General features: G+C 48.1%; 1 protein-coding gene across 29 annotated transcripts in view; it reads left to right on the top strand.

Moving 5' to 3' along the window:
* FNBP1 (formin binding protein 1) overlaps positions 1-14259 on the top strand; it is a 160292-nt gene extending 146033 nt beyond the window's left edge. For 9 of the 29 annotated variants that reach the window (XM_009004084.5, XM_009004066.5, XM_078329434.1 and 6 more), the window contains 3 exons: positions 2303-2424; positions 2745-2884; positions 5840-9667. In XM_009004084.5, the coding sequence (XP_009002332.2) occupies positions 2303-2424; positions 2745-2884; positions 5840-6018 (441 nt within the window). In that variant the 3' untranslated portion in view covers positions 6019-9667. Of the gene's footprint in view, positions 1-2302; positions 2425-2744; positions 2885-5839; positions 9668-10996 lie in introns of those variants that run through there. The other 20 variants (XM_009004097.5, XM_078329460.1, XM_035260309.3 and 17 more) reach the window with 3 other exon arrangements.

The following is a 14259-nucleotide window of genomic DNA, read 5'->3' as shown; positions in this document are numbered from 1 at the left end:
CACTTCGAGAGGTCGAGGTGGATGGATCAGCTGAGGTTGGGAGTTTAAGACCAGCCTGGCCAATGTGGTGAAACCTCATCTCTAGTAAAAATACAAAAAAATTAGCCACACATGGTGGCACGTGCCTGTAGTCCCAGCTACTCGGGAGGCTGAGGCTGGAGAATCTTTTAAACCTGAGAGGTAGAGGTTACACCACGGCACTCCAGCCTGGGCGGCTGAGTGAGACTCCATCTAAAAAAAAAAACACACACACACACAAAAACTGACAGTGTTTAATGTTTTATTTTTATACAGTGGGGGTTGTGGGGGTTGTTTGTTTTTTTAAATTTTAGAAACAGGGTCTTGCTCTCTTACCCAGGCTGGAGAGCAGTGGCATGATTATAGCTCATGCAGCCTTGATCTCCTTGGCTCAGCCTCTGAGGAGCTGGGCTTGCAGGCACATGCCACCATACCCGGCTAAGTTTTATTTGTTTTAGAGTCGGGGTCTTGCTCTGTTCCCACCTTGGCCTCCCAAAGTGCTGGGATTACAGACGTGAGCCACTGCACCTGGCCAGTATTTTTTGTAATTTTAGTTATTCTGCTACGTCTCATGGTAATATAATTGGGAGTATAGAGCAGTCCATTATCCCAGTGAGTCAAAAAAGCAACGAAAAAATTCACTGAAGTATGCAGTTGTTCTTCATGCCCATTATGGAAAGGGCGTGTTTGTGAGAACCAGAAGGAAACACAATGAGAAACAAGCAGGAAACATCAATCATAAAGGTTTGAGGGAGGGAGAGGAACGCTCAAAGCTGTCAACGAAAGCCTCCCTAACCCACTCTCCACACCACATTGAAAGACTACAGGGCATGGAAAAATACATCAGCAACCGATTCCACCAATCAGAATGGATTGTTTCCAGCACTGAAAGGTCAGCTATGGCTTTTTTCCTCCTTTTTTTTTTTTGAGATGGAGTCTCGGTCTGTTGCCCAGGCTGGAGTGTAGTGGCGTGAGCTTGGCTCACTACAACTTCCACTTCCTGGGTTCAAGCAATTCTCCTCCCTCATCCTCCCAAGTAGCTGGGACTACAGGACATTCTACCACACCTGGTTAATTTTTGTATTTTTAGTAGAGACCGGGTTCTACCATGTTGGCGAGGCTGGTCTCAAACTCCTGACCTCAGGTGATCCACCACATTGGCCTCCCAAAGTGCTGGGATCACAGGCGTGAACCACCACACCCAGCCAACTTTTTCGTTCTTTTCAGAATCCATCAATAATGTTCATTTGAGCTTTCAGAATTTAGAACTGTCCTTTTCTGTTTTTGTTTGTTTGTTTTTTGAGACAGAGCCCCACGCTGCCCAGGCTTCTGGTCATTTTTATTCCTTTGACTACTTTATACTGTTTCAAATGTTGCTGAAGATTATTTTATCTACTTTAATTTTTAAGTACAAATTTCATTTCTATCAAAAAAAAGTTAAAAAATGGGAAATGTGGCTTTCAAACCAAGTCACTGCTTAAGCATGGCTGTACCCTCAGGTGTCACAGGGTGACCTCATGGTCAAGAAGGAACTAGGGCTGGGCATGGTGGCTCACGCCTGTAATCCTAGCACTTTGGGAGGCTGAGGCGGGTGGATCATGAGGTCAGGAGTTCGAGTCCAGTCTGACCAACATAGTGAAACACCATTTCTACTAAAAAAAATACAAAAAATTAGCCAGGCATTGTTGTGGGTGCCTGTAGTCCCAGCTACTTGGGAGGCTGAGACAGGAGAATCGCATGAACCTGGGAGGCAGAGGTTGCAGTGAGCCGAGATCACACCATTGCACTCAAGCCTGGGCAACAGTGCGAGACTCCCTCTCAAAAAAAAAAAAAGAAAGGAACCAGAAGTGACTTATCCAAGATTGCACCACTGCTTAAAAGCCCAGGGGAATAACGCAGTCCGGTATGCTTTCTGCCTCGTCATGGGCAACCACATAATGTGAGTTTGCTTCTACGTCTCCACCTTCAGGTGAAATGGAAGCACCCGCCCTTGAGTACATTTAAACAGTCAAATGCAGAAAATGTGGCCATTCTGCCCGTGTGGACCTTCTCACATGGGGTTAGATGACCAAGAATAGCTCCTGAGTTTGGGACCTTAGGACACTCTGGGCCGGCCCTCCGATGGCCTTTGGGACCTTAGGACGCTCTGGGCTGGCCCTCCGATGGCCTTTGGGACCTTAGGACACTCTGGGCCGGCCCTCCGATGGCCTTTGGGACCTTAGGACGCTCTGTGCTGGCCCCCTGATGACCTTAGGTTGGAGTCTCTCATTGCTTTTGTCTCCAGGCCTGGCTGGCTGAGGTTGAAGGCCGGCTCCCAGCACGCAGCGAGCAGACGCGCCGGCAGAGCGGACTGTACGACAGCCAGAACCCACCCACCGTCAACAGCTGTGCCCAGGACCGTGAGAGGTACAGTATCTGCACAGCACCTGCCTCTGGCAAGGGAGCCTGCTGGCTTTGTATATATATTTTTAAATTTCGGAATCTGGAAATAAGCGTAAAGCACTTGTCCGATCCCAAAATGCCTGTGACGATGGACCTGTCACTTTCCCCATGATGCAGATTTATAATTCCACACAGGCTGGGTGAGTGTGCGGATGATTTACCGTGGTCTCAGTGATAGCTCTCGGTGAGGGGCGGGGGTTGCAAGCGCTTTGCAGTCGCAGGGACTCACTCTGAGTCCTCCCTGGGCCAGTCGCTTTAGTTGCTTTGTGTTTTCCTTTCTTGAGCAGCCCAGATGGCAGTTACACAGAGGAGCAGAGTCAGGAGAGTGAGGTGAAGGTGCTGGCCACGGATTTTGACGACGAGTTTGATGATGAGGAGCCCCTCCCTGCCATAGGGACGTGCAAAGCTCTCTACACGTTTGAAGGTGACATTTCATGTCTGCTGGATTCCCCTGCCCTTGATAAACCATAATATCTGAGTCACTCTTCTTTCACTTTTCTTCCTTTCTTTTTCTCCCCCGGACAGGGTCTCACTGTCTTGCCCAGGCTGGAGTGCAGTGGCACAGTCATGGCTCACTGCAGTCTTGACCTCCCAGACTCACGTGATCTTCCAGCCTTACCCTTCTGAGTAGCTGGGACTACAGGCGAGCACCACCACGCCCGGCTAATTTTTGTATATTTCAGTAGAGACAGGATCTCACTATGTTGCCCAGGCTGCTGTTGAACTCCTGGATCCAAGCAGTCCTCTCGCCTCAGCCTCCCAAAATGTGGTGATTACAGGTGTGAGCCACTGTGCCTAGCCACACTGTTCTCTGTGACCAGAACTTTCTTTCGAAGTCTTCTAGATCTGGCCGGGTGTGGTGGCTCACACCTGTAATCCTAGAACTTTGGGGGACAGGGACACATCACTTGAGGCCAGGAGTTCAAGACCAGCCTCACCAACATGCTGACATCCCATCTCTACTAAAAATACAAAAATTAGCTGGGCATGGTAGCACGCGCCTGTAATCCCAGCTACTTGGGAGGCTCAGGTACGAGAATCACTTGAACCGGGAGGTGGAGGTTGCAGTGAGCTAAGAGCACCACTGTACTCCAGTCCAGGTGACAGAGCAAGGCTCTGTCTCAAAAAAAAAAAAAAAGCAGCCTTTAAATCTTTCTCTACTGTGCTTTTATTCTGCTCATGGTATGAGTATTATTTGGTTGTGTATTTTGACTTGTGGTTCGTATAACTCAACAGCTTCCAGAGAACTTCACTGCAGTGGATGATATGGAAGATGATAGTTTCATCCATTCATTTAATATCTAGTATCTATAGAACTCCTGTCTTGTGAAGGCCCATGAAGGAGTGGGATGCAGGTGATACGATATGGCACCTGTCCAGAGGGAAATCAGCCAGACACACTTAAGGAGCAGGCAGCAGCCGGGCACGGCGGTGCACGCCTGTAATCCTTACACTTTGGGAGGCCTAGGCGGGTAGATCATGAAGTCAGGAGATCAACACCATCCTGGCCAACATGGTGAAACCCCATCTCTACCTAAAATACAAAAATTAGCTGGGCGCACTGCCTCACGTCTGTGATCTTAACACTTTAGGAGGCCGAGGTGGATGGATCACAAGGTCAGGAGATCGAGATGATCCTGGCCAACATGGTGAAGCCCCATCTCTGCTAAAAATACAAAAATTAGCTACACGTGGTGGCGTGTGCCTGTAGTCTCAGCTACTTGTAAGGCTGAGGCAGGAGAATCGCTTGAACCAGGGAGTCAGAGGTTGCAGTGAGCCGAGATAGCGCCACCGCACTCCAGGCTGGGTGAGAGAACGAGACTCCATCTCAAAAATAAACAAATAAATAAAAATTTTAAAAATCAAAAGGAGCAGCAGCTTTCAGTGTTTGCCAGAGGAGGGATACAGAGGAATGGGGAGGACAGGGGAGAATGAGGTCACTTCCTTAAGGAAGTTTCGAGAACTTGCCATGCATGAGGTGGTGTGGCCAAGCATGGGTGTCGCGTTGCTGGAGTTTAGATGTCTGAAGTCCTCATAGTGAAATATGGCACTAAAAAGTGGGAAGTCCCGATTGGGGCGAGGTTGGAGAAACATCTGGATTTTATGTGGCGAACACTGAGGAGCTATTGAAGGTCCTTGAGCAGGATGTTGATGTGGTGAGAGCTGTACCTTAGGAAAGTCATTGTCAGAAGTGTAGGATCAATTAGAACACAGGGAGGAAGGTTAGAAAGATGAGCCTAGTGACCACCTGTGGCGGCTCACACTTGCAACCCCAGCACTTTGGGAGGCTGACGCAGGCGGATCACCTGAGATCAGGAGTTCGAGACCAGCCTGACCAACATGGTAAAACCCCATCTCTACTAAAAATAAAAAATGTGCTGGGCATGGTGGCATGTGGCTGCAATCCCAGCTACTCAGGAGGCTGAGACAGGAGAATCACTTGAACCCAGGAGGCAGAGATTGCAGTGAGCCAAGATTGCGCCATTGCACGCCAGTCTGGGCAGCAGAGCAGGACTCCACCTCAAAAAAAAAAAAAAAAAGGGGGGGAGACCAAGACGGGTGGATTATCTAAGGTCAGGAGTTTGAGACCAACCTGGCCAATATGGTGAAACTCTGACTCTACTAAAAATACAAAGGTTAGCTGGGCGTGGTGGCAGGTGCCTGTAGTCTCACCTCTTTGGAAAGCTGAAGCAGGAGAGTTGCTTGAACCTGGGAGGTGGAGGTTGCAGTGAGCCAAGATCGCGCCATAGCATTCCGGCCTGGGTAACAAGAGCAAGACTCTGTCTCAAAAAAAAAAAAAAAAAAAAAAAGAGAGAAGCAGTTGCAGCCATGGAAGTACCTTTCGCCTGAGAGAGATCCAAGGGAAACAGAAAACTAGAGAAGTGGACCAAAGATTTCTCCTGGGGGAGATACTTGCCATTCCGGGAGGTAGGAGAAAGAAGCCCTGGAGGACGTAGAGAGGGTTCTTAGAGAGACAGTAAGGACCTGGACGTGTCTGTGTGGAAGGAGAAAGTTTTGCAGCAGTGGATGAAGGGTCAGTGCACTGATGGAGTTCCGCTCTGTCGCCAGGCTGGAGTACAGTGGCACAGTCTCGGCTCACTGCAACCTCTGCCGCCCAGGTTCAAGCAGTTCCCCTGCTTCAACCTCCTGAGTAGCTGGGACTACAGGCGTGTGAGAACACACCTGGCTAATTTTGTTTTTTTGTATTTTAGTTGAGATGGGGTTTCACCATGTTGGCCAGGATGGTCTCGATCTCCTGACCTCGTGATCCACCCACCTCGGCCTCCCAGTGTGCTGGGATTACGGACATGATGGCCACAGTTTGCTTTCTACCCGCATTTGCCAAGAAATCTAAAATGTCCCGATCTTGCTTTTTCAGGTCAGAATGAAGGAACAATTTCTGTAGTTGAAGGGGAAACACTGTACGTCATAGAGGAAGACAAAGGCGACGGCTGGACCCGCATCCGGAGGAATGAAGATGAAGAGGGCTATGTCCCCACTTCCTATGTCGAAGTCTATTTGGACAAAAATGCCAAAGGTGCTAAGACTTATATTTAATACCATTAAAAAAAAAACTTAAAAAAAATGGAGTTGTGTGTCCCCACGACTGTGACCGTTACAGGCAGTTCTTCAAAAGACAGTGCCGTGTTCCTGTAGTCTCACGGTGGACTTCAGGGCCCGGGCACCTGAATGGCCTTGTCTCGTTTGGGCTATGATCAAGTTTCACTTGCTGATGAAAATTATGTGGAAAGCTGCCAACTGCCAATTTACAGCCGTGTCATTCGAAATCTGATAAACATTTCTTCTTTTGGCTGCATCTGTAGATAAAAATAAGTTGCACTGTAGCTTCTAATTAATCTTTCTGAATTTAAAAGCCGGCACATCCTGGAGGTGCAAGAGACTTCCCTTCTCTTGTTTGTATCTAGTATCCACCATACATTGAGCACATGAGGTTACACATTGTAACTGAACAAACTGAACTGTGCTAGTTTGTTGAATGGTATACTCATTCACTTGGGAGGAAGTCACAGGTAAAGACCATCTCCTTGACTAAAGCAGTCAAAAGAGTCTTAGCTTGGCATCCAAAGTGTGTATTTTTACTTAAACATGGCCAGCACCCTTGGTGTAGGATATCACGAGTAGCCTGCAAGGTCTGTATGATCCCAGACGACCAACTGAAAGCTGGAAAAGTTGGCTGAATTGACCAGTTGATTTTTACATGGGATTACAGATTTTCCAAATCTCATCAATTGGCAGGTTTTGTGGTGTGTGTTTGTGTTTTTGTTGTTGTTTTGAGACAGACTCTGGCTCTGTTGCCCAGGCTGGAGTGCAGTGGCTCGGTCTCGGCTCACTGCAACCTCCGCCTACCAGGTTCAAGCGATTCTCCTGCCTCAGCCTCCGGAGTAGCTGGGATTAAAGGCGTCTGCACCACATCCTGCAGATTGTTGTATTTTTAGTAGAGACAGGGTTTCACTGTGTTGGCCACGCTGGTCTCAAACTCCTGACCTCAGGTGATCCGCCTGCTTCTGACTCCCAAAGGGATTACAGGCTCGAGCCATTGTGCCTGGCCCAAATTGACAGTTGATCAGATGTGCTAGTGCTGTTTAGATGCAGTGGTTAAAAGCAGGGTGTATCCACGCATCAGCTCCTTTTGGCTGTGATTTTCTCTCACCCTTGGTTCTGTTTCTGTTGCGCTCACGCTTGCCCAGGTGGGGCTATAAATAGAACATGGTGTGGCAGCAAGTGCTCCACCCACAGACACAGGTCTCCGCACGTTGCTGTTCAGAGTTTGGGGTTTGCTTTTGGCTTTTTTGTCTTCAATCATTGGCAAAGTTTGGATTTACTGGAAATTATTTTAGAATGTCTGGCTCATTTTACACAATTAACTATAGCCAGAAAGAAATAAAATGTCTCACCACATCGAAAGGAATCTAGGCCACATGAGAATTTGCATTTTTAAATTGGCACTGCCGTGGGAGGGTAGATAGTGAAATTGGTCACACGCCTAGATGGTTGCCAGGCATCTCCCTGTGCCCATTTTGAGAGTCTACCCCGAGATCATAGAGAACCTACTGCAAATGGGTCAGAATGAAGGGGTCAGGTTCAGATTCTCTTTTGAAAATTATTTCCTTGTGTCCCTCCTACTTTCAAGTAGGAAATTAGCCCCTGCCTCTACATTGTGGGTTCATTTGATCAGCTCACGTCCATTTAAAGCTGCTTTTCCAAGCAGTAGCCGCACATTTGCTTGTGACTCTGTTTCAAGATTCTCACAGCCAGTTAACCTTTACTTAGTGCCAGCCTGATTTTTTTAAAAACATACTTTTTATTTTGAAATAGTAACAAGATTCTCGAGAAGTTGCCAAGATAGGACAGAGAGGCCCCGGCACCCTTCACCCACCATCCCCCAGTGGCTTCTTCTTACACAATTATACAGCATACTATCAGCCTGAGTAGTAAAATAAATATATATTAACTTTGTAATTCAAATTTCTTTTTTTTTTTTTGAGACAGAGTCTTACTCTGTCACCTAAGCTGGAGGGCAGTGACGTGATCCTGGCTCACTACAACCTCCGCCTACCAGGTTCAAGTAATTCTTGCCTCAGCCTCCCAAATAGCTGGGATTACAGGTGCCCACCACCACACCCGGCTAATTTTTTTTTTTTTTTTTTTCAGTAGAGACAGGTTTTCACCATGTTGGCCAAGCTGATCTCAAACTCCTGGGCTCAAGTGATCCTCCTGCCTCAGCCTCCCAAAGTGCTGGGACTACAGGGGGAGCCACCATGCCAAGCCCACATTTCTTTTGGATACTTTTGCTGACATAGTATCAATAAAGCCACCCATCCTGGCGCCGGGCCTCATTAGGAAAACTGTTTCAGTTCTCCTTTGTAAGGATTGCAGCAAGAAAATAAGCTGACTCTTCAACCACAGGGATCTGTTTAAATGAGCAGTAGGAAGTTTCCAGCTTCACCCAAGTAATCGAGTAAATGGGAAACTTCTAAGTTATTAAAATCTGACCTTTCTATCCAATGACAAACTCATTTCCAATCTGTTAACTCCTGGACAAAGCAAACTAAAACACTGAAAAAACAAAAATAGGGCAAGACAACATTAACTTTGTAAAAGCCTGCTTTGCAAAAAGGCATTCTGTCAAGCTGTGTATTTTCTTAATTATTCAAATTTAGTTATTCAAATTTAATTCAGAAACTAGCTGAGTTGGTTTCAGGGGGAATGGGGTGGGAGGGGTTTGGGCACATATATTTATGATGATAATTTTAAATTTATGATCATTACATTGTATGCCTCAGTACTCTAACAGGTGAATCTGTAATATTGACTAAACAGTTGAAGATATTTCGTAAATTTCAGGTCCATCTCATCAATGCGTGAAATAATAGAAAACAATACCCATAGAATTGAGAATCTCCATTTCCACCCAAAGTATACTTTATCTTTTGCTAGTAGTTAAATAAAAGACTGTTAAAAGAAGCAAAATCTCAGCTACTTATACAGTTTTCTCCTTTTATTTGAAAGTTACACTTAGAGATTAATATGTACAGAGAAGCCTTTTCTCCCTACTCTGTTTATAAGTCCGTCCAACCTCCCCACAAACACTGCCCTCCTTAAACCCATCTGATGTGAGCAAAGCCACGTGTTATGAGGCCCATAACTCAGTACAGCTGTTTTAATAATGCCAGTGCACCTTTTGTGTGTGTGTGTGTGTGTGTGTTCCTACAATGTGCTTATTTAATAATTGCCAAAATATTTAGACTAGAGTGACTTCTGATGGGACAACTGCATTGTGACTTTCTTTTGTGTTTTTTTTAAATTGCTGTCTGTTAAATATTTCCATAATTCCCCCCACGGAAGACGTGTATATACTGCAACTTAAAAACTAAAAGGAGTACTTGAATGCGTTGTTTTAATGTTGTACTTTTATCTGTTTGTTTTATGGGTGTCCTGCTGCCTCATGACCTTTCTGTTTTTATAATTGCCGGAAAGCCGCGAGGCCTCTCGCATGGGGAGCTAGCCCCCGCTGCGGCTCCGCACTTGAGTTTATTATAAACTCTGGGGTTCTGAGTAAGTTTCCTTTGAATACAGCGACATGATTGTCTCTTTCTATTCTTATCCTAAAAGAAAGACTCTGTCTGGCATCGTTTAGTTGTACCCTCGTATCTGCCTCTCTAATAAATGTTATATTTTTTCTCAGTATTGTGTATTTTAAGTGATTTTTCATCTTTCCAAAAAAATTATTCTGTGTAATGTGAATATTTAACTCTTTCCTCTCCAGTAATAGGGGATTGTCTAGTCAAATGCTTTTTTTAAAATTCTGCCTCCTACCCCTGCCTCCTCCTTTAAATGATGGCACCTCCCCTGTTTCTGATCCTGCGTGCACTCAGGGCCTGGGAAGTCTGTTTCTTTTCTTTCTTTTCTCTCTCCTTGAGATGAAGAACTTTTCACTGTTTATCACTGAATGAACACTGAATGACAGATTTTCCTTTCTCCAAAGATTTTACATTGTACTGCCGAAGAGCCCAGAGTTTCCTTCTGAATCGGGCCTTCATGTCCCTTGCACCATTCTAAGAAACGGATGTGTTTTTTTCTCTTTTTTGGGGGCCTTGCCGTCTCACTGCAAAGTTAAGGTCACCCAAGCTGAAGTGCAGTGGCGCAATCTTGGCTCACTGCAGCCTCGATCTCCCCGGGCTCAAACAATCCTCCCACCTCACCCTCCCAAATAGCCAGGACTGCAGGCACATGCCAACATACTGGTTAATTTTTTTAAATTTTTTGTAGAGATGAGGTCTTGTTACGTTGCCCAGGCTGGGCTTGAACTCTTGAGCTCATGAGAACCTCCCTCTTCAGCCTTTCAAAGTGCTGGGATTGCAGGTGTGAGCCATGGGTCTGGCCCCAACCTCTGTTTCTTTGTTTCTGTGTTTTTTTGTTTGTTTTGCGATGGAGCCTCGCTCTGGTGCCAGGCTGGAGTGCAGTGGCGTGATCTTGGCTGACTGCATCCTCCATCTCCTGGGTTCAAGTGATTCTCCTCCCGAGTAGTTGGGACTACAGGCACATGCCACCACGCCCAGCTAATTTTTGTATTTTCAGTAGAGATGGGGTTTCACCGTGTTGGCCAGGATGGTCTTGCTCTCGTGATACACCTGCCTTGGTCTCCCAAAGTGGTGGGATTACAGGTGTGAGCCACCATGCCTGGTCCCCAGCCTCCGTTTCTTACTTTCTCTCAAAACTAAACTTACAAGAAAGATGAGCTGGGGCGGATGGCCTCATCAGTGTCCTGTTTGGGCTTCTCCTTCCCTGAAGGAAAGACCGGCTGAAGGCCAGAGAGAAAACCGTGAAAGTTCCTCATCTCAGACTTGCCCTGTGGTAACCAACTGCTCTAAGATGCCGCCTCCCACCCCTTCCCTCCCCTCCCACCACCCTCCCCCACAAGGCGGTGCAGTTTGTAGCCAAGAGCAAAATGCCCGCCTAGAACCTGCGCCTTCCTGTCTAACAGAGAGTTTCTCTGTTTCTCTTTATGTTGTAGATTCCTAGAGGGGAGTGCCAGCGAGCCTCGAGCCTTGGATGAGCCTTCCTTGAGGAGCCTCCTTCTGCTTGTCCCCACAGGCCTCCAGCGCCCTGCCGTGTGGATGGCCCACCCCTCTGCAGCCCCATCCCTGAGGGGCAGCCCCTCTCGCTCTCTACGGCATGCTCCCTGAGGTCCTGCCCTCCTGCCCGGCCCAGGCCGCCTCTTGGGGGACAAGTCTCGCCAGCACCCCCCCCCACGGCTCTGGTCAGTCCTCATTGCTTCCCCTGCCCACCCCACAGGCCACCAAGACAATGGGACACACACCCCCTGCCAGCTCCTTCCTGGGCCCTTGGTCCACCCGAGCTCGTCCTGGCGGCCCTTCCGCGCTTCACACAGTGCCTTTTGTGAAAATGTCATCACGGGTCCCCTGAGGACACAAGGCAGGTCCAACACACACCAGGCGGACTGAGCGCTCTGATATCATCTGTGTGTCCCCGACTGTCTGCTGCAGGAAACACTTCCTCTTCTCCCTGGTCTGTGAAGTCCTCAGTGGTCGTTTTCTGATTCTAGGCTTGCACCTCATACTAAACGTTGACTCTTCACCATCCCCTCGACCTGAGAGCATCTGGTGGGCAGGGGGCAGGGGCACACACACCCACAGGCACACATGCACCCTCACCAGTACACACCCATGTGCACACACACACACAGCTTTTGGTTTGGCACCCTGCCTTCAGTGGCCTGGGAAGGTCCACTCTGGAAGTCAGATTCCAGCTCGAGGGCCAGCCTTGCCCTCCCTGTCACTTCCCTGTCCCTGAGAATGGCAGATCATGCGCTTGTGAGGCCCTCCCCGCTGCACCGACTCATTGCAAAGCGACCATCGTCTTCTTCCCACGAGCCCCAGGATGAGCATCTGAGGAGGTTAGCACTTTCTTGGTGTTTTTTGTTTTTGTTTTTTTAAGACGGAGTTTCGCTCTGTTGCCCAGACTGGAGTGGGAGTGCAGTGGCGGGATCTCGGCTCACTGCAACCTCCGTCTCCCGGACTCCAGCATTTCTCCTGCCTCAGCCTCCCAATCCCAAATAGCTGGGATTGCAGGCATGCACTACCACGCCTGGCTACTTTTTATATTTTTAGTAGAGACGGGGTTTCACCGTGTTGGCCAAGCTGGTCTCAAACTCCTGACCTCAGGTGATTCGCCCGCTCATCTCCCGAAGTGCTGAGATACAGGCGTGAGCCACTGCACCCAGCTGAGGTTAGCACTTTCATCACCAAAGACCCCGTGCCTCTCTTGGTCTTTTGAGGGATCCCACGGCCACTACCCCTGTATTTTATGACGAGCTCTTCAGGGTATGTGGAATGATCTGAGTTTGCTTTTTCGGCTGTTTCTTTCCCTGAGTGGGTTTTTTAGGAAAATCTGGGATCTCCTAACCTGTGCCCGCCCCCCCCAAACCTTAGAGCAAAGCAGCCCCTTCTCATTTGCTGCAGAAACAGTCAAGAGGAACCACTGGCTGAGGGCCCCTGTGACCGAGAGCGCCACAGAAGCTGGGGATGGCATCAGCCAGCTTTATTCTTTGCTTGGCTTTGGTAACTAGGTAGTCCCCTCAAGCATCCTAGTTCCTCTTGACATTATGAATCTAAGACAAGGAAGTTCTGTAGGAGCCAAAGAGACAGGGACAGAAAGGACCGGTCCCAAGGGAAACCAGGAAATTGCTCCTCTCAGCCAACCAGGGTTGACCACACACCACCCTTCCGGAGCAGCTCAGTCAGCCCTCGGCGACGAGAAACTGCAAGCAAGGAGACGCCGCTTGGCAGGTGAAGAGGAAGTGGCTTCGGGTTTTTAAAGTGGGCGAGTGTGAGCCTGACTTCCCCGGGGGGCTGCACACCACCCGCTGAAGGCTCAGGGCCTCGGCAAAGCCGTGGGCTTCCGGTCCCTGCAACAGGTGACCTGAGCATGGTGCACAACACATCTGTCATGCGGGAGGACCAGCTTGACAGTCGAAAGAGAAGCTGAGATGACAGAGTGGGCAGAGTCAGGGCCGCACCTCTGTCCCTGCAAACCAACAGGTGCATGGTGAGTGCGGCGGCCCCCACAGCTCCGAGAAGGCCGCCTCCGTCCACAGGCCTGACAGGGATTGCCAGGAATTTCTGACCTCACCAAACCAAGTTGACCACTCTCCACTCCATGAGGATGTGAAATGGTTCTTTAAAATCTGGTTTTGGAGCTTCGGGAATGCATGCACACTGCATCTGTCAGGGTACATTTATTTCTCACATCATAGTGAAAAAGGTCTAAGCTGCAGTAATTTGTTCTTTTAATGACTGTCACCCCCAGTACAGGATATGCTTGTATCCTTCTGTAACAACTCTGCCTTTTTTTAAAAACCTCTCCACCACCTGTGTTCCAAAAGAGTGCTCTTAAATGCTGAACCTGGGTGCTGCTTCCTGGCCAGCCTGCATGGCTCCGTGGAAAGCTCAATGCTGCCCAGCCAGGCTTCTTAGAGGTCAGTAGTCCCATGAAAGCTGAGGTGTGTCATTTACTCTGGGAATCCTACTGTGAAATCATGCCTGCATTTTTACGGAGCAGTTTGCCTAGAGTAGAACGTGGAATTTCCCATGAGCGTCTCCCTCCTCCCCTGTCGCTGCCGCCTGTCACTTCGCCGCCGTGCTAGGATACCGTTGCGTTGTAAGATGACTAATTTTAAAAGAACCTGCCCTGAAAATGACTTAGAAACGAATGGAAGAGAGGAACTTGTCCTTTACCCAGTTTTTCCTTTGCAGGATGGGAAAGTAGAAAAGGGCATGGAGGGCTGTCATGAAACGTTCCTCGGAGGTTTTTATCCCGCTCGCCGTGGAGATGAGCTGCGGCTTGTCTGACCGGCACAGCACAAAGCTCTCCATGCCTTTTGGTAACATCTGTCATTACAGAAGAAAGTTTACACGACGTCAAAAAGTTACGTTCATGCTAAGTGTTTTTCCAGAAATACTGGTTTCATGTTTCTTATTGGCTCCGCCTTCTGTTCTTACATCATCCAAAAACTTCTTTTAAAAAAGGTCCAGAATTCTATTTTAACCTGATGTTCAGCACCTGTAAAACGTTCGTGTGTGTGTTGCACTAATTCTAAACTTGAGGCCTTTTGCTGTTGTGCGGCCCGTCGCCACTGTAAAGGTCCTCGAGTTGCCAGTTTGTCTCTGGAGATGGAATTAAACCAAATAAAGTGCTTCCATTGACCTTGCAACTATGTGTTAATCCTCTAAGTGTTAAAATAAAGTATAACTTGTG

Source organism: Callithrix jacchus, chromosome 1 (assembly GCF_049354715.1).
Source record: "Callithrix jacchus isolate 240 chromosome 1, calJac240_pri, whole genome shotgun sequence".
NCBI classification, from domain to species: Eukaryota; Metazoa; Chordata; class Mammalia; order Primates; family Cebidae; genus Callithrix; species Callithrix jacchus.
The sequence above is the reverse complement of the archived record's forward strand: the minus strand, read 5'-3'. Positions and strand labels throughout refer to the sequence as shown.